General features: G+C 44.7%; 1 protein-coding gene across 1 annotated transcript in view; it reads right to left on the minus strand.

Moving 5' to 3' along the window:
• Positions 1-1,014: 1,014 nt before the first annotated feature.
• Positions 1,015-20,762, minus strand: part of UNK (unk zinc finger) — a 43,061-nt gene continuing 23,313 nt past the window's right edge. Inside the window, exons 7-18 of the mRNA XM_039716195.1 lie at positions 20,404-20,521; positions 19,379-19,463; positions 17,436-17,578; positions 16,116-16,163; positions 15,040-15,240; positions 10,836-10,904; positions 9,987-10,161; positions 8,753-8,854; positions 7,095-7,283; positions 4,134-4,315; positions 3,370-3,627; positions 1,015-3,008 (exon numbers count right to left, since the gene is read on the minus strand). Of these exons, the coding sequence (XP_039572129.1) occupies positions 2,853-3,008; positions 3,370-3,627; positions 4,134-4,315; positions 7,095-7,283; positions 8,753-8,854; positions 9,987-10,161; positions 10,836-10,904; positions 15,040-15,240; positions 16,116-16,163; positions 17,436-17,578; positions 19,379-19,463; positions 20,404-20,521 (1,726 nt within the window). The 3' untranslated portion in view covers positions 1,015-2,852. The remainder of the gene's footprint in view (positions 3,009-3,369; positions 3,628-4,133; positions 4,316-7,094; positions 7,284-8,752; positions 8,855-9,986; positions 10,162-10,835; positions 10,905-15,039; positions 15,241-16,115; positions 16,164-17,435; positions 17,579-19,378; positions 19,464-20,403; positions 20,522-20,762) is intronic.

Below are 20,762 nucleotides of genomic sequence, written 5' to 3' on the forward strand. Positions count from 1 at the left end.
TGTGGACCCCACTTTTGTTTTGAAGCCCCCTCAGCTCTGCTGTGTTACTGTGTGTCCTGTAAAGGGAGTTCCTGCTTCAGAAGGAAGCCTGACAGTACGTGACAGGGGCTGCACTTATTAGCACCAGGTTTATTTCAGCTCTTTTTACACCATACAAAAGCTGATCACAGACTCTTAAGCCTCAACTGCAGTGCTGTGATTATGGTTTGTCCTTCCTGCACGGAGCAGGCAGCAACAACTGCTGGAGTGGGTCAGGAATGCTGCTCCTTCCCCCTGCTCCCACCTCATTTGGTTCAGAAATTGTCTTTAAATGGCCCACCAGAACATTCACAAAATATGCAAAGATGTAGTTCTCTTTTCCATCTGATGCTTAAGAAAATAAATTCACATTTCAATATTCCTCTCCTTATTTTTTTTTTAAAGCAGCAAACAAATTGATAGAAACCTAAATTTAGGAAGTGTTTCTTCAAGAACCAGAGAAAAGTGAGAAAGTCGATGTGCTTGTGCAAAGAGAGTGCTGAGAGAGGATGGGGTGGGGGCAAGGGAAGGGTCTAGTGCTAATTCCTTCAGGCTGCTCTGCCATGAGTGCAGTGTGGCAATGGAAAGTTCAAATTTAAGGGCCACAAAACAGGTGAAATTCTGAATTCTTTGGTCCTTCAGTATAAGTTTTAAAACAGAGAAACTGTTTTACTCAGAAGGGAAAAACATATTTTCTCTGGCCTGGAATTTTTCCTTGTAACCCAGGGAAACTGGGGGCAAACTGCTCTTTGCCCTTGACCCCCCCAAGTGCCAGGAGACAGCCCAGGGGACAAGCTCCATGTGAGGGATTCCCTGCTGGAATCACGGAGCTGCTGCTGGACTGATCTGGAAACAGAGGGTTGGCAAAAGGCAGCATCACCCCTGAGCAGCCCCCGGGGAGGCAGAGGAGCAGAGAAACCCCCACGCTCATAAAAAGTGTTACAAACCATAGCCAAAAACAGGCTGATCAGCTCTGCTGCTTATAAATATTAAAGATCTGATTCAAGAGTTTATTTCCTATGATTTAAGTTAGTTACAAAAAAAAAACTTTTTAGTAAATATTTTTTTCTTAATTGGGCTTTTTCCTCCTCCTCCCCCCCCTTTTAATTTTTTTTTATTTTTTATTTTTCCTAAAAAAAAGAGAAATGTTCATGTACTTTAATAAAAGGTCTTTCCTTAAGATCAGACCAAGGCAGATGTGCTGCCCCATGGCACAGACATTCAAAGGCTATAACCAAACAACATAGCCACAATAGTCACTCAACAGTGTCTCTCCATTAAAAAAATTAAAAAACCTGATGCTAGTTACAATAAAATACACATGGAAAAAAAGCATTTTTACCAAAAAACCCAAAAACAAGTTAATGGGAAAACATAAAAAAGAACTACACAGAGCTGCACTTAAGAGATCATCTGGGAATGCATATTAACCCCTTCCATGGAGAGGAAAGGTGGAATTATGGAAACAAACCTAATTATGTGTTTGTATTAAATATGAAGCTTTCTGAGAGGCTCTGGTAAAAATTCAGTTTTCCTACAATAGTGGGCTGCTGGAGGTTCCAGTGCTTTTCCAGGTCATGGAGGGGCAGCACAGGAGCATCCCTGTGCAAAATAAAAACGTTTAGTCAACTGAGTGGCCTTTTTGGTTGAGATCCCAGCAGGTTACTGCAATCCACCTGATGTAAAAATCCAATGGACATGCTGGTAAGGAAAGTCACAGGAAAGCTCAGCTGCTGGGCAGGTCTGAGCTGGTGGAATTCTCTGTCCTGCTGGACTATTTCTGTCACCACACATCTCCAGCACCAGGGTTTCTGGAGCCAGCAATCCACAAACCACCCTTGAGCTGCTGACACAGGCAACAAAAACGTCCTCAGCCTACCTGGAATTGGTTCATGCACTTCAGCAGTGGCTACGAATCAGGTCCCTGTGGCTAAAACAAAACTAATCTGGTCTGAAACAGTAAAAAGTCTCTAAACAGCTCCCAGACAAAGGGGTGCCTGGAGAGAACTAACCTCTGCATCCCAATTTCCTTCATAAAGGGCTTTGGCTCACCCAAGGGCAATACTCCTAAGGCTGCTCAGACCTGGAACATGTTGGCTGCATCAGCAGTGAACATTGGTCACTGAATTTTGGGGCTTGGCTTGCTCTAGGTCCAATAGAAATTTTTTTTTTCCCTCTTTTCTTCTTTTCATACAAATATACAAAGAGTGTAAAAAAATTTAAAAAGTGAACTTTGCTGATTAAATGGCAGACAAAGTTCCTGCACATTCAGAGATGGGCAGTGTGAGGCCCTCCAGGCAGGAGCCTGGCAGAGCTCCCATCAGGGAGGACGGCTTTAACCAAGCTGGGTCAGTGAAAGAGCAGGGGGACCGAGGGCATGAGCAAGTCACTTCAAACCACCTCGATCCTCCCCGTGATCTCAACTCTTCCTCTGGAAAGCACGTGGAAGCCCCTCTTGCCCACTCTAAGTCCTTCTGGAAATAGTCAAAAATTTGTTATCACCTAAATAGAAAAGAGGAGAAACACAGACTCTTTGCAAATGGCCCTTTGATCTGTATTAAAAACAGCTCTCAAAGTTCATCAAGAGTTAGAATTAGTGGGGCACGGGTGAGGGGCAGTTTAGATACGGGATGTAAAATATTAAAAAGTGCTCTGCAACTAATTTTCTGTTTTCATGTGTGCATGTGCGTGTGTGTGCACGTCCCTACACGTGCACAGCCACGCCCATCCACACACATATATACATATATATATATACACATACATATATATGTACGTATGTATAAAGTTAAAAAGTTCTATAGGATATGATGAGAACGAGTGTCCTCGGAAGGTCACGACTGCAGAGAGTGGGGCCTGTTGGGGTGGCAGATGGGGCACTCGCCCTTCTCAGCGCACGTCTCGCACAGCACCGCGTGTTGGCACGGCAGCACCACCCGGTTCTCCGCCTGACACTTAAGGCATTTCACTGACTGCATCTGAAATACCGCCTGCAAGAGAGGGGACAGGGCACAGCGTCAGCGTCACACACCGCCACGGGACTCGGGAAGGGCAGGGAGGGCTGCAGCTGCCCTGCTCATCTCCTGAAGCAGAGGAAAGCAGCACAGTGTGATGCCTTTCAGGACCTTTAGGATCAACAGAGCAGCTTTGGTTGATTTACACTCTGTGCTTTAGGCACAAAGAAGATGGAGTTATCTTCCTGTGAGCCAGCTAGAGCTCACTTTGATTACATCTACCTGGAAGCGCTCTGACAGGCTTCTGATTTCTGAGTTTAATAAAGAAAAGGGGAAAAGCTGTGACCTGTAGGAGCAGAGGGGGCAGAGCCCTGCCCTGCCAGGCCCTGGCACTCACCTTGTCCACTTTCTCCAGGTTTGCTCGCAGCTGTTTCTGCAGGGTGTAGAGCGACGAGAGCGAGAGCGTCTCCAGGTCAGAGAAGGAGCGCAGGAACTGCGGGTCCTGCCCGGTGTGGATCCTCTCCAGCTCCTCCTGCAGTTTCTTCACTTGCAGCTCCAAGGCTTCCCTCTGCTCCCGGGCCAGTTCACATTCCATGTTAGCTGTGTTGGCGCGATCATTTGCTTCCTCTGCCTCCTTTTTCCAAGCATCACAAGCCTGTAAGTCCCAACAAAGAGGGTAAAAGAAGCAGTCTGAAAACTTGGTCTGTCTCCAAAGACAATCCTAGGCAAAATGATCAATTTCCATACACTCCTCACACCAGTTCTGACCAATCTGGCCTGTTCCCAAATTCTGAAATACATTTGGAGCCTTACTTCAAGGCACTTCTCATTCCACATATCCCATCTGCTTGGGCTGTGGTTCTACTCATCTGGCTCACAGCATTTAGGGGATGAACTTTTCAAACTGACAAATTATTGTGGATCAAAGGTCTGAGAGACTGTCAAACACTTCAGGGTATCTTGTAACATCTGGCCTTGCAATTTCAGCACCTGAACACACTAGGCCAAGTGATTTGGTGATTTCCAAGGGAGAGGAAAGAATGCTGAGAGCCTGTAAAACCCACAGCTCTGTCCATCACCTCCATGTCCAGAAAGAGCCTGTTGAAAGGCTGACACCCTCCACTCCTCTACACCCCCTAATCCCAGGATTTGCCCAAGTACCTGCTTGGCTTGTTTCCAAGACTCTTCCCACTGCTTTATTGTGCTGTTGGCCTCATCCAGTTCTTGCCGTAGCCGTGCCATCTCCGCAGCACCTGGACCTGACAGAAATGCAGGTGAGGTACTGGGCGAAAAACTCCCCGAAGCAAAGTGTTCCCATATGCTGCTGTTCATCCCATTTAAACCTGTTTCACAGGGAAATAGAGAGGGTTATGTCACAGGTGCTGGCAATTTCCCCATTTCCTCCCTAACCCTGTGAAATCCAGGATTCAAAAATGTGCAAATAGGATTAAAAGTTCATCTTAAGAATCAGTTTCATCTCCCTGTGCCCGAAGTCCATTATAGAGGGACTTTATAGGAAAATTTCACACCATTAGGCCTCATCTTTAGTGATGCAGGGAGGAACCATGACAATGAGTGGTGGCAACTCTTGAATCAGTCAGGCTGTTTTTAGAAGCATCACTTTTACAGCAGAGCTGACTGTCAGCTTGAATGCCCCTTCTTTCAGGGGAACCCCTGATCTGCTTCTACCTCCCAATTTTCAGTGCAGCAGAGCCATCAGAGTTGGTTCACAGAGCCCAGGTGGTGCTTCCTCCCACCCTACACCCTAAGAAATTTCTGCTTTTGTCTCCTCAGTGTGGGGCTTAGAAAAGGAGCCTCACTTCCAAACAGTGTCACAAAAATGCTCCAAGTCATTACTGTTTCCATACACAAGGAACAGAACTGGAAAATCCTGTTTATAAACAAGTAGAGACAATAGTATCTGTATCTGCTTCATCCTCTGCAGAGTTCTAGCACTAAGCTCATGAGCAGCATCAAAGAAAACTGATTAGCCATTTCCCTATTTTAGCTTGCTCAAATAAACTCTCTTTGCAGGAAGAAATTCAAGACTTAGGAGACAAAGGAGTAGAATATCACTTGTAGACAAAACTGGCTATTTTTCCAGAGTTCAGTCTTTCTATAACTTTCACTTAAAATAGGCACCTACAATTTGCATTCAGGGGAAACTGTAGGAAAAGGTAATACTGAAACAGAGTGTGGGCTCTGACCCACACAGTTTGCTCCAGTTTAATGTGGGGGTAATTTTCATGCAGTGGTGGTCACCACTGGCTGGGAATATTCCCAAATCGAGCTGCAATCGATAATTCTGATCTCACAGCAGCTAAACTGTGCCTGCAAGTGAACCCTGGAATCAACAGCCTCTCTCTGAGGTCCATCCCAGCACCACTGACTTCCCAGCCAAGACACAAATAGTGACAAAATTGTCTTCACCAAGGGCTTAGGCACATGAACTCATTCAGCAGAGCAGCAAGGGATCTTTGCTGGCTCAGGCCACTTACCACAGATCCATTTCAGCTGCTCTGAGAGGTGCTCAGTTGAAAGCAGGAAGTTTTAATGGAATCCCAACTCACATATCATTTTTCAAACCTCAGTTTTCTTGAATGGGAATCCAGCATTAAGCAGGATGCTGGCAAGCCACAAATTCTGCCACAGTGCTGACCAGGCTGATCTTGTAATTTGTTTTAACTCCCTCTTTCCATCTGCTGTTCTCATTTCACATTGGAAGTATCAAGCCCCTTTGGGCAGAAAAGCCTTCTCTGCACATTTTGCACCTAGCACTGTGGAAACCAGCCCAGAACTAGGTATTTTTAACTCAATTTCAATACAAATAAGTGATAACTACACACTTGACATGTTATGTGCATTCACTAAGTTAAATGGAACAGATGATTGCCAACTGCTAAGATACTATTTAAATATATTCTCAAAACCCCAGCAAAGGATTTGTTGTGTTTATGGAAAAATATAATTTATAAATAAATTATTTAAATGCATTTGTGAATTTCCTGCAATTTTTGGCTTTTTATTTATATAAATACACAGTCAAGATAAACATAACTCATTTCTTCTGAAACAGCAATTTCTCCTTTCCTTACAAAACTAGGACAAACAGCCAGCCCCAACCTAATTAAGAGCAGAGATGGCCTCTGATGCCTTTTATTGCAGTAATTGTAAAAGCTGTTAAAGCCTAACAAGCAGCAATGGCAAGCATAGAAGCATGGACCTGGGCTGTGCAAACAAGGGATGCAGTTACACAGATAAGTGCATGCAGAAATAGCTTACACAAGCATGTAATAATTTTATTAGGTTAAGCTGAATATTAAAGATTAAAGTGTATCTCAGATTTTAAGAGGCATTTATGTCTAGCATCAACAGAGAATTAATATTTACCATTACAAACAGAAATGAGCTGAACTGGTGTCCCTGTAGCCTGGAGGCCAAACAGTTTTATTTCTCAAGGTAATCCCATGTCTTGATAATAAAACAGATTTGTCTGCTAAATTCCCTGTTCTTCCTGATACAGCTGAAGCTCCAAAGTAATTTCTCTTCCTTCAGTCCCTCATGCTGGAGAAAGACCCTCGAGGAGGGGAAGGAGCAAAGGGGACAAAACTGAAACACTGAATTTTTGGCAAGTCCGCATTGCAGAACTGGTGCAGGGTGTCAAACAGGAGGAAAAGTTCCAGTGGCCCAGGCCTGCTCTAGAGCTCCCAGAAGCCAGCCTGGCCCACAAGCAGTCCTGAGGGCAAACTGCAATCCCCACCTAAACTAAGCCAAGATGAGGACCCAGCTCTGAGTTTTATGTGAAATCTCAGCAAAGCACCGCTTTGCTGGTGCTGGAAAAGAGAGCTCTTTTCCCTGAAAGGCATCATCAGAGCAAGGCAATTAACCTATCTGCCCCTTTTTTCCAGCCTAGAAACAAGGGAAGTAGAGGGAATTGCTCCCTTGTTCATGAGGTATTAGCTGACTTCTGGTAAAACACCTTCTAGTCCCCTTGCTGTTCTCATGGGAAGAAGAGATACATGGCAGCAGTGAAACAACACATTGAAATTAAAGCCAACTGAAAAGAAAATACTTACATGGCACAGACAGCATGTACATGGGACACACACACTGTGCATTTACCTAATGATCCATGAGAAGCTGATGTCCCCAGGAATGTGTTTTCTGACTGGCTTAAGTGTCCCTGGGGCTGATGGAGGAAATGCGATGAGAGGCTGACCGGTGGAGAAGGAGAGGCAGAGTGAAAGGAGGCAGAGCTTCCAAGGGACCCGGGGATATTTACAGGAGCAGAACTTTGCAGCAAACTCCCACCTGGACAAAGAACACACAGAGAGGATGGCTATGTATGACCATGAGGTGTGGACATAGGCAGGAGTTCAGAGCAGGAGGCGTCAGGCTCCCTTTCTCCTCCCTGAGCCCCTCGGGATTCCCTCCACTTCTCCTGAGGTCTCATTCCCCTCTCAGCCCTTAAGAGAAGCACTGAAGCTGCCATCCCATGACCCACACAGGTTAAGACCCTCCACAATTCAATGGATTACTCTTTCAGTGGCCAAGAAACAAAATGTTTTCTGAGCAGAGCTCGGTCCCTGTCAGTCTAGAGAAGATGATTTGCTATCTGGTGAAATACTTTGTCACAAAAAATTCACTTCTAAAACATGTGTCTCTGCCTTTGTACTTCCAAACAACCTGTAGTGAGAAGACCACCATGATCTCAACCACTAAAAACCAGTGACTAGCTGCAGTTACACATACCTGAGTGCCTGGATCTATCGGTAATAAAAAACCCCAAATAAAAAAAGCCTAACCACAAATGACATCAACTTCCCTTAGACCAGAGGTTGTTCTGCCTGCCACTCAGAGATTTAGGGAGACCTCAGCCCTGCTCTCTCCTCATCTATGCCCCTCCTCAGATCACCAGGTAACACCCAGGCCTGATGTGAAGAGAGGGAGAAGGGGAGCATCCCTGAGGCCCTGCAGGTGGGGAGCAGCAGCAGCAGGGCTGGCAGCACACAGGGACACTCAGCCTCCAACAGCCTCTAATCTTTGGCAGGGAAGTGGAAGTGATATTCTTTCCACAGGTCCTTTCCTACTTCAATATAGCTCCAAGCAGTGCAGTTCCCTTGGAAACCTCCAGACAACCAGTTAGCTCCTGTTCAAACAGCTGCTTTACACAGAGGGGTAGCCAGAAACTACAACCACTTCCAAAAAAGTTATGAGACCTTTTTTTTTTCCCTGAACACCATCAGAGACAGGTAGAAGAGGCCTTAGCCTACCTCCATGTATCAAAATGAGACAGACATTACAGGAACCAAATCAGCAGACCATGATGACACTCTGACAGATGGATGGCATTACCAGGTCAGTGAGTTTTCTGTTACAGCTAGGGAGAGTTTTCTGCTTAAGATGCAAATTGTTATAATTTGGCCTGATTTGAAATGCATCAGATGCCTTCTGGAGTCCACTTACACATTAAAAAAAGAAAAAAAAAGAAAAAAAAAAGAAAAAAGAAAGGAAAAAAATGAGAAAAAAAAAAAAAGGAAAAAAAGTCTCAAGAAACATCCCCAGACAGCTGGGCCCAATGGCAACAGCTCAGCTCTGCTAGTCAGTAAGGGCAAGCTCACTTCAAAGATGCTCAGGGATTGCCAGAGTTTGTTGTAATTGCTGTTTTAACCAATGTAATTTTGGGACTGGTTTTAGAGCTTGGTTGGGCTGGCTCCACTGAGGTGACTGGGCAACACTGCTTGGCAGAAGATAAAGAAAGCTCTGTTGCTTTCATGTACCTATCATGATGCCACTCGTGTGGGGCACTGTGCTGCTGTCAAATGTCTTCTCCAGGGCAGCCACTCCGAATTCATTCAGGTCCAGGTCATCCAAGGCAGACTCTGCCAGACACAGAGGTACCAATTATGTTATAAAGGACCAACAACTTCAAGAGATAGGATGGCCCAAAGAGCCTACATGCAGAGGAGCCTGTGCTCGCTACCTCTCAGGGCCCTACTCTCCATCCTGCTCTCACATGGTTTGGCAGAAGTGTCATGGGCAGCTTTTCAGTTCAGGTTCTTTAACCTGACCTGTTTCTTTTTGTCTTAAAGTATTCCCAAATGGTATATGAAAACAAAAAATCTGATTAATTAACAGCAGATCCCATAAGTCTTCCCCAAAGTGCTCTTTTAAGTCTGTCTCTTATGTACAGGAACACTGGCTTATGCATGTCTGGTCTGGTTTGTGCTTTGTCCCTGCTTTCCTGAAAAGCCACTTGGAAAAGAAATACCAGGAGAAGGGAACACTTGAAAAACATCTCTGAGGTTCTCACACTGGGTAAAAGAAAACTTATTAATGCCTGAAACTGTTATATCTATTTGAACATGCCTCATCACTAATGATGATCAATATAATTCCATCCCACACATGCCCACTCACTTCTATTATTATTTTTAACAAATTAGTGAGATCACCTCAGAAACGTTAAATTTAATTAAAAAAAGGAAAAAAAAGAGAAAAAAGGAAGAAGAAAAACAGGTGACCAAAAAGCCTGTGCCTGTCTAAGAGTGACTCCACTCTGGACTCTCCTGTTTTCCTTTCTCTTACAGCCTCTGTCCTACACTCCAAAAAGGGCAAAGTCCTCACAATCTACCTGGTGGTAGCTCTGGCTATAAAATTGTCATTTAGAACTGAGGAGCTGTAATTGTGGAAAATGCCCCTGTGATTTCCTGCCTAGTCCAAGACCTCTTTGTCACTTTGACAAAGCTAAAACTAAGGTCCTTTCACACCATGTGACATTCTGAGTGAGTGGCTCAGAGGCCTTCAGTTGGTCCTGTGGGTGAATTTCATCCAAAATGACCTGCAGGAAACATCAGATGTGTCACAGTCACAGCACAAGCTTCAGGAATCTGCCAGCACTGACAGACACAGAAAACTGGAGGTCACTGAAACACCCACGTTATTCCAAGCCTCATACCTGGAGATCCATGGCTGAGGAACCCTTACTTTCATAAGTGAAAAAGGCAAAGTTACCTATGACAGACTCAACGGTGTCACTGGTTGGATAGAAGGGAAGGGCATTGGCATTCATGCCTGGAATGCTGCTGGTGCCGGCGGGGCTCGGGGGGGTTGCAGCCAGACTGGAGGTGATACTAGAGGAGATGCTGGATGTCAGTGGGCTCCCCACGGGGAGAATGCCCAGGATGTCCTGAAACAAGAGTGTGGAAAGCGAAAGAGGTAGGAAATAAAACATCTTTCTAGAACAACCCCTTCAGAAACGTGCAGGAAGGAGCCAAATGCCAGCAGCAAACCTGTTTCCTGCCTGCTTCCAACCTGACAGATGGCTACTGCTACCACTGGGCTGGGGGTGGGGAGAGATTAACAGCTTTTCTTTAATTTCTGTCGACTGTTCTCCATTCCATGTCTCCCCTCCCCTCCCCAGTATTCTAAACATCTTTCAGGCTGCCCCAAATTAACTCGTGTGACCCACAGGTTGCATGCAATCACAGCCATGGGCCACACAATCACTCACTCAGACTTAGTTCAGCACACGACTTAGAACCTGATATTAAATTCCCTTTGCCAAATCCTTGAACTTAGATGACTCCAGAGATCCATTCCAGCTCAATTTTCTGTAATTTGAAGACTCTCTCCTGCACAGTCCAGCCCTATGAATCTACCTTGAATTCACTCAGGTCTAACTACTCACAAATAACACCTCCAGCAAATCATCCCATCTTCATAAAGTAATCCCTCCAGCTGAGCATCCCTAATGGTGTCTGGACTGTTATTTACTCCCTGCAGAGCTGTCTGGATCCACAGATTTCTCTGTGGTGCTGGAAGCCCTGAGCTGGGTTCAGAGCCCTGCCAGCAGCTCCGTACCTGTTTGGGCTGTAGCAAAGGTTGTTCCTGGCTCCTGTGTTCCAGGGAATGGGACTTCATTTTTGCTTGCTGCAGTAAAGAAACAAAACAAAAGATAAGCAGAGGGATTATTTAGCAAAATTAAAAATGGCTGGCTGCTGGCTTTGAAGAGGCCATGGGAAAGACAGATCATTCCTCTCTTGGGCTGCCCAAGGCACTGGAGAATTTGGGGAGAGGAAAAGCACAGCAAACTGAAAACACTCCAAGTAATTTGCTTTCTGTATAGCAAGACATCACCCCTAGAGTTATGAAGAGACTTGTCACAGTGACATTTGCCTTCAATGCTGCTGTAAAACCCCTGCTAGCACAAAGCACATGGTAAGAACCAAGATCAAAACTGAATTATTTTGCCTTGCTGTAACTAACTCATCAGCCCTACTGCATCTAACACCCAGAAAGGGCCAGAAATGGTGGGAGGCACACTGCATTGTTATATTATGCAAATATTTTTCAGTTTGGGGAAAATAAAAGTATGTAGATTATGTTTTCCCTCAAACTTTTCCAGCTTCCAGCTAGGATTGCAAAGTAAAACACAGTGATAACTAACCAATTTTCAAAGCAACACCATCAAACTAACTTTATAAAAAATCCTCCCCTCATCCATTAACATAAGAGCACAAAGGTAGAAAACATAAGTGAGGCCAAGGCTGTCTGGAATTGCAAAACTGCATGAATGCCAATGCACATTTGGAATCACACTATTCGGGGTAAAAAAAATCAGCTTAACATCCTTCCAGCATTGTATCTTTAATGGATATCAACTCTCTTCAGCCAGTTCTGCTGGCATTCAGCTGGGAAGTGGCCTCAGGAGCCTGTCAGTCTGTCTGCAGGCCTTGCTCCCTTCCTCCCATGCTGTGACATGGCACAGGGAGATCAATCCCACCCTGTGGGCACAGAGAGGCAGCAAAAAAGTGCTGGGAGCCAGCCCTGACTGTTTACTCACTCCCCAACCCCCCAGTGTGACACACAGACATATTCCAGCCATAAAGCAAGCCTGGTGTTTATCCCAAATCCAGGCAGGCACCATCTCTGCAGGCATGATGGGCACCAGCAGCACATGAGGCACCACCCTGAGCTGAAGTGATACCCCTTGACTTCTTGGCTCAACAGTCTCATGACAAAGATAAATGAGTGCTGGAGAGGGGTGACGTAACCAGACAGGCAAAAGAGCAGTGCAAAAATTCCTCCCTTGCTTTTACTTCATGAAATCATTTTCTCTGCTCAGCTCTGTGCCCGTGGGCAGGCAGAGATGTGACAGCCTGGCAGACAGGCAGCTGGGAGATGGACACAAAGATCCTCCTGCAGTGCTCTCTCACATTTCCCTGAGCATTTCATGGCACAGGAGCCCACGATGGGCTGGCTCTCCTCTGAGTGAGAGCTGTGCTCTGTGAGTGCCTCTGTGAGTGTCTGATAAGGCTGCTGCTGCATTACCCAGCACAGCCCTGCCCTGTCTGACACTCAGCTGAATACAAAATGTGTTATCTCAGACGTCAGCAGCTGAGGGAGGGCACACAGGCAGCCGTGCCCCCACTGAGAGCTTCCTGCCAGCGTGGGGAGCTGCCTCTGCTGCAGTCAACTCTTACTGGAAGCACATTTTTTTTCCTTTAAGGAGGAAAAAAATGAACATATTTCCAAGTTAGCCCAAGTTCCCAATGCCTGGATTCAAACAACACAAGAGAAAAATAGAGCAAACAAAATGTCACCACTCAGGCAGTCTCCTTTAGCTCTGAATAACATTAGAAAGGGCACACACAGAGACAGACATTCAAAGGAAAGGCTGAAATTCTCCAGCTCTCTCTGTTGCAGTCAGGGAAGAGAACAAGGGACATAAATTGAGTGAAACTAAATGTTTTCTGACCAGCATGGAACAAACCTACTGTGCTGTGTGTCAAGACTTGGGAACACCTCCTGGTCATGGCATTCAAGTCCTTCCAGTGCAGCCAGCATTTTTCCAGCTTGCTAAATCTTTTGGGACTTGGGAAAAGTATTTTCAGCTTTAACTGCTGGCTCAGCCTTACCATAAACTGAATATTAAGACTGAAGGTACATTTTTTTATTCTAATAAGATAGAAACTATTTGTACAAATTCTACAGGGGGAAAATGACAAGGCCATTGCAGAACTGAGCCAGAGTGTCTCCTCTGATGTTTCCACACAGGAGCTGACAAAGTTAAATGCCTCATTATTGATCTAATTTACAGAGTATTTGAGAATCTCTGGTGCCCACTGCAGCCAAAGGGAATTACAGTAGAATTTAAAAACTAAGTAATTATAGATTAAAGTAAAATTAAATCAGGACACTTATGAGACACCTAATCTTGTCTGTAGAAGCCTAGCATAAGGCAACTGTGATTACTTCTGTCTATACCTTAATAGCTATTTATTCCTATTTAACACAGGTTTTGCTTAATTAAAGCCACATAATTAAGCAGTTACATGAATACAGTATCTTTGTAGCACAGATCTGACTTCAGATACAAATGCTCATCATCTGGCCCTCCTTTCAGTAGTCTTATTCATGCTCCATCCCTTTTCTCCTTGGCTGAGGCTTGCTGCCCATTTTCTCCAAAGCAGGGCCTCCCTGGCACCCAGCCCCTGCTGGCAGCAGACAGGGGTTCTCTCAGTCCTTCAGCTCTGGCTTCACTCCTCCTTTGCAGCAGAGGCCACAGAGAAGGAGGACATGTTTTTCCTTTTGTTTCTAAACAACTGCTACAAGCTGCTGTGCCTGCAAGAAGTGCCAAGATCACAGCATGCTCTGCTCTTTACCCCCAAAGACGTGTTGCATCAATTTGCAGTTTCCTAAGGCACATCCCCCTCAGGCCAGACAAAGGGAGCATTGATAAGAGAGCACACATGCATATAGCTTAATCTGGATTTGTCACTGCATCATTTTAATTAGACTAAACAGTGCTCAAGACTGGCCCTACTGCAAAGCTTGGCCGTATTTTCCCAAAGCCATAAAAATAAATAAAACCCATGGAGTCTGCTTCTAAATTCAACTACTTTATGCAAGACCTTGTCTGGACAGGATATTTCCACAGTTTTCTCACAGCAGTACAGGCTCATTAAGACTGACTTCTTTAATGTCACAGACCAAAGTGAAAACATGGCCAGGCTGAAAGCAGCACCTCTTGTCCTTTCTGCTCTCAGGCAACACAGACCTGGCATTCTTATTGCTTTTTATACTCTTGTGCAAAAGAATTTGTAGGAGATCCTTTTGCAGCACCTCCTCATACAAGTAGCTATTCTCCTCCCCCTAAATCAAAATAAAATTACAAACCCAGTGAGAAATAAAAACTGAAATAAAAACCAAAGCTCTGGGATGGGCTCAGGTTGGAAGGGGTGGAACAGAGAAACTATTAATTGTAACACCAAGAAGGGAAATTCACAGCAAAAAACTGACTGTGGAAAAGTTCATGTGTGGCAAAAAAGCTGGAAGAGATTGTTCCAGACCTAGGGAGCAGCATGAATAAGGCATGACACCAGGAAGAAGACTGAGGAAGCAGCAAGGCAAGACTGGGAAATCCAAAAGGGATAAGAGGGAATGTCATTAAGAGATGTGGGTTGGGTAATATTCAGAGGGTTCTTCAGATAAGAATGAGGAATTCTAATTTAATACAGAAGCCACAGGACAGAGTCAAGGATAAGAATGATACAGCCACAGAAGCAAGAGACAACTAACATGACATCTTCAATACACCAGAGGAATGGTGAACAGAGGACAAACCAAGTCATGGAGATCAAGGTAAGAGTTTGGAGTGGAAAGACAGAAGGAAGGATGAGTTTCCATGAGACAGTACAGCAAAAGACACAGCAACTCCTGGCAAGGACCTAAACATGGAAAAAGAAAGAGCAAGAAGTGATGTGGGAAGCTACCCAGGGTCAACACAAGACAGAAGTTGAGAGGGGTTAGGAAAACAAGTAGCAGCTCAACTTCTACAAACTGGGTGTGTGATGGCAGCAAGGGAGACAAGACCAGATGTGAGATGAAAGAGGCTGGAAGGGAGACTGAAAACAAGAGCAGAGATCCAGAAACTGCTCATACAGTGAGAACAGTGCTTTGCCACTTTTGTTCCACCAGAAACAAAACCCCATTCGAGCTAGACTGGGCGATCTCTTATTCTTTCTCATCCCCCCAAGTCTTCCAGCCAATATTCCCCACTAACCTGGCATTTGAAACTCTTCAAATACTCGGCCCCAACCTGATCTTCTCGCTCAAACCCCGGTGCTTTCTTGTAGCTGCCAGCTGCTGTGACTGAGTCTGGAGGAAAACCAATGCTCTCCAAGCTGTGGGGCTTCCCAATGGCACCAGGAGGAGACCCACATATATTAGATGGGCTTCCAAGACTGCTGTTCCTACAAAGAATCTAACAGAGGGAACAAGTGTCAGGAAAGTACAGCCAGACAGCAGGAACTGCTCAAAGAGGCATCCATGGAAGTGCTCAATCACATCACTGTTTGTAGGTTGATTACACTGACAGCCAACACAACCATACAAGCTTCCAGTAAACACTCATTAAACAAACAGGAAAAAGCTCCACTGAATTTACACAGTCCCACAATTATGGTTTTATTGTTTTATTGTTCTTACTTTGCAGGGCAGTCTTGGAAAATCTAACCTACAGCTCTAGTGACATTTTTCTTTCTGAGGCCTCAGAGGTGACTGATCAGGCTCCAACATGACCACAACACTCTTCCCTCTCCTTAGGCTACAGTGGGTCCTGTCTGACTCTGGGTAGTGGTGTGGAACCTGGAAAGGTGCTGTGGCAGTCACAGAAATCAGGCATAGCTGAGCTATATGTAATACTCTATTTTTTGCCTTCCAGTTGGAAATCTCCAAGTTTTAATGCAGACACAAGTCAGGTATCAACAGCTGCATTAAAAAAATTTCCAATGATTTCCAACACTTCCATTCTTTGGACTAATACCAGGGATCACAATCACATGCAACAAGGCTGGTTTTGCACTGTAGATGAAGCCACAGACAGCAGCAAAGAAAGTTGAGTTTTAGAGAATGTGTCCACCTGGATGAACACAAATATCCCAGTCCTCTGGGACAAGAAATTACTTGCCTCCACTGGCAAGCACAACTGTGCTTCAGACATCACAGATTCAAATGTGGCACAGTCTGGGCTGGCATTAGGAAAAAAAAAAAAGGAGCAGCCTACAATGTTTTTATTTTATTTTTATACAGACATTCTGCTGTCCACGCTTCCCTACAGTCACAAAGATAACTACTCACTGTGGTGGAGGTGGGGCTAGTTGGCAGAGTTCCTGATTTATTCCACACCTACAGTACAAATACAAAACAGAACAGGCCATGTGAGGCTGGCTGCTACAGGGACCTTTTTCTCTGATTAATTCATCATGTAAAATGATCACCAGCAAAGCCATATTTGTTTGCAAGCTACATGCAGATGCCCTGTGGAGTGATGAAGTCATAGACAGACATGTGCTGCCATTTGGCACCTATCCAAGGATTAGGAAAGACTGTTTAAAAGACTAAGAGCTTGAGATAGACAAGACCTAAACAGCCTAAAAGTAGGAGTTATCTTCAACTGCCCTGCAGTTTTCAGAGAATTTAAATGATACCTTCATAAGATGGAGGGGGGTTTGGTTTTTATTGCTTTCCAGTGTTATTTAGTAAGAGACAATACTATGTCCAGACTTTTCAAGATGTGTTTGGAATTCTATCTGCAATCCAGTTCAGGACAGCTATGAACTGCTGGTTGGCTCAAACACAGCTTCTCTTTTCAAAGAGAGGGAATAAAACAAAGCAGAGGTCCTAGATGAGTTCACCTCAGTCTGACCAGTTTCAAATGAGTTAAATTCATGTCATTGTACCTTCTCAAAACGTCAGCCAACCATTTGAAAAGGTTACACACCTTATCAAGTGCAGTACAAACAGGAAAGACTTAACAAAAAAAAAAAAAAAGAAAAAGGGGGGTGAAAATGTAGTCTAGCATTCCATGGGTTTCTAATCTGACTCTGACTATATGTTCTGCACTTGGACATCTCCTTTCTTGTATGGACAACTAACTACCAACAATCTGGGAGCATTACTGAAACATATCCCAGAGTTTAGCTATCTCCAGGAGTACAAGAGGGAGGGAACTAAGGATATCCTATAATGCAACACACAATATGCACAGGCTAAGGCTCTGAGATTACATATGTAAACAAACTCAATTGTAGTTATGTACTTTAGAGGCTGTTGGCTCACAGCCTTCAATTATAGGTCTTGGGAGCTAAGCCCAATATGTACCTCCAAACAGGAAGGAGTTGGACTGCGTGTGCGGATGTATTCCACTCTCCTGAAAGTACATCAACAAACCCTGCTCAGAAAGGAAGGCCTAGAATTTTTATATGTGAGAGGACAATACTAAAGCCACTGAATGTACGTTCCAAAAAACCAGATCCCTCTAAAAAGCGTGGAGCTGAGAACTAGGAGAAAAATCTCATCTCCTCTGGGCTTTGGGACACTTCTCCTGGGAGAAAGAACAGACTCAGAGAAACACAGATTTGCACAACATGGACACGGCTTCTCCACAGGGCTACATACATTGCTAAGGTCTGGGGCGTGTGGACTGGAAGGGCTGACTGGAACAGAGTCCCCAGCAGCTGAGGGCATGTACATCACAGGGGCTGTCTGCGTGGGGCTGGACACGGCCGAGGATTGCTGCAAATCTTCGCTGAGCGCCGGCTCTGCGGGAGACAGACAGGGACAGCACTCAAAGCTCAGCAACTGCCAAGGAGCACACAGCATTTATGAACAACAACACCCAGATATTCCTGAGGAAAAAAAAAAAACAACTCCACAAGCACCTATATATAAATGTGGAAGTAAGGAAGAACCTTATTTGGCTTGTTGGCTTATTTAATATTCCTCACGTTTTTACTGGCATCACATATACACTGTGCTGCTCTTTAGCTCATTAAGGCTGCTCCAAAATTATCTTCCCTGCATGAATTGTGTGTTATTCATTCAGCTCTCTTGAACTAAGCAGAGTTTCCTTCTTTGCTTGGCACGGAGTTGATGGGTGCATTATAATTAGCTGAGGGAGTTAAAGTTTCCATCTGCTCAGTACAAATCATTACCAAAAAAAGTGGCACTGGTTTGGAAGGTAGAGATGCTGTAGATTTGTAGGATTTACATCTAACACTCAGCATCTTCACAAAAACTGTAGAACTGACACTACATCTATATTTCAATACCCTCAAAATGCTGGTTTTTTGCTATTGATCAGTAAAACGCAGGTTAAGAGCAGATACAATAAATGGACTCCTGTTATTTTAATTGCATTTGGACTGTCCCAGTTAACCTTGTAGGAAGGACTAAAAGATCCAAACCCATAAGACAGCACAAGAAATAACCAAGTTGGAATAACTTAAGTGCCACAGAATGTTACTCCAAGTAATATAATATCAAGTGTAGTAATCTTATTAGGAGTAGGGCATCCCTAAACAAAAATACTGTATTATACCCAAGGAAGTTTGCTAAACACTGTTCCTTTATCAAGATTTCATTTTCTAAAGCTTGCTGGATCCCACTGTGTAGCTGCACTGCTGTGTTTTGGGCCATTACAGCCCACAGCTCCAGCTATAATTACTGCTTGTCAACAAGGCTTCCTATAAAAGGAACAGCACAACCTGTAGGGAATTTACTCTCCTCATTCCTTGTCAAAGGCAGCAATTACTAATTCCCTCATTTACAAAGGATAATCAAATAACAAAGAGATTTTTTCAAGGCCATGTAGTGAGACAGTATCAGAACAAATCTAGTGAATAACCTGCTCTAATAATTGCAAATTCAGCACTGAGATTGCAGAGCAGCAACTGAGGAGGAGCTCTAGGACAGGAGCTAACCATTATTTATGAATGTTAGGACCACCTGCAGGTAGAACTTCCACAACCAAAACTGCATCACTAGTTTATAGTTGATTAAAGTGAGGATTGAAATAATGCCCTATAAGTCAGGGAGCTATTGAGAAAAGAGGATTTGAGATAAAGCAGTAAAAAAATCCCTGCATATTTTGCTTCTCCAGCCTGACTTAAAGACTTAAACTCTAAGTAAAACTTCATAAAGAGTAAAATAGATTTATTTTTTAATGGATCAATAAATTATCTATAATCAGCAGTTTTATCTTCAGCTTTTTAAGATATGACACTTGGCAATTTAGCTAGGTACAGTTCATCCATGTACAGAAGAGAAGCAGCTTTCTCCATTTCCATCCTCCTGAACTGACACCCAGAGAAATGAGCAGGAGAGAGGGAACAGAGGGAGATCCTTCAAGAGACAGAGCAGTGAGAGCTAAAGGCTGAGTCCTACAGGCCACCTACTACCTCCAGCTCTGCCACCACCTCCCACACCAGCACAGTTTTATAGAAATCAAAGTTAACCCTTCACAGAAGCTCTGGTTTTGCAGCTGTACATTTAAACTGTCTTGGTCAGAAGCTTTCCATAGCTCAAACATCCAGGAAAGATGAGAGAAGTGGAGCACGTACGTTCTACGTGTGCAAAGGCACAGAAGGGTCCTCGGGGACAGCTGCCAGACTGCTGCATATCATTGCATTTGGTGGATTTGTAGATCTAAGGATGGGAAAAAGAACAAACAAAACAAAAAAAAACACCAAACAGAAATGAACAGAAAATAACAGTGACCACCAGGTACAGAAGTACTATGAAGAAATTTGACAGCAAGGTAGGGACACAGATAAGAGGTGCAAAGGCCAGCAGAACTCAAGGTGACCATTTCAGTGCTTTGCTTCAAAGAAAGAAAAACCCACTATAGTTCTGGAAACACCAAAATATGCCCATGACAGCTAGAGCTCACCCAGAGACCAACCCACCACACACCAGCTCACCCAAAGGTCACCATCTGCCATGAAGTCCCTCAGACTCACTGGAAGCTCCATGGACATTACAAATGGCAAAAGGTAGGAAACAGCTGACAGATGACAGCACAGAAAGTTGCAGCCACGTGTTTGCAAGGAAAATAACAAACCATTGACAAGGACTGTAGCAAATGGATTATTCCCTCTCCCCCCAGTTTGACAGGCGGTGACAATGGTTACTGTGCAGATACGGGCCCCACAAAGCTTTTCAACACTGTAACATGAAGCAGACTACGAAAAGGTCTTAATTACACTTTCTGTAAGGATACTGGAATGCTCTGGGCATGCTCACAGCTAAGAGCTTGGTGGTGTTTAGTGCTATCAACATGAACCACAAACTCTTAGTCAAGGAAGCAGATGCTGTTTGCTCGCATGCAGACCCACACTGTGCTTTCCAAAGGACCCCCATACCTGACACTGCTCCTACACTTGAGTTTTCTCCCACTTTCCTTACCTCCTCCCATACAGTCTATTCTGTCAAGCAGCTGAATTGCAGCTTACTCCCAACATGCAGCTTCCCTGTATCCCAGGACCACACCACAAGCAGCCCACATCCTCTCCCACCTGGCACGGGGATGCGCTTTGTAAGACTGTCATGCTTTTGCTTTTCTAAGTGGATTGAGGAGTCACTGTACCTCTGGGTGGAACTGCTGCTCTGTGCGAGTGTGGCAGTACTGGCAGGAGTCTCCATTTTCACACTTACTGGGATCTCCCCACTCGTCCCCGTGCTTCACACTGGGACACGGCGAAGATCTGTGGGAATGAGGAAGCAGGAGAAGGCATCACACTCACAGGGGTGCTCTGAGCTTTGATCACTTTGGGTAGGTGGAGGGAGGTGATTCTCCCCCGCTGATCCACTCCTGGAGGACTGCATCCAGCTCTGGGTCCCCCAACATCAGAAGGATGTGGACCTGCTGGAGCAAGCCCAGAGAGAGCCAAAAAGGTGCTCTGAGGGTCCCTCTGCTCTGAAGCCAGGCTGGGAGCACTGGGGCAG

The sequence above is a fragment of the Passer montanus genome, unplaced genomic scaffold (genome assembly GCF_014805655.1).
Source record: "Passer montanus isolate IOZ18808 unplaced genomic scaffold, ASM1480565v1 scaffold35, whole genome shotgun sequence".
In the NCBI taxonomy this organism is placed as follows: domain Eukaryota; kingdom Metazoa; phylum Chordata; class Aves; order Passeriformes; family Passeridae; genus Passer; species Passer montanus.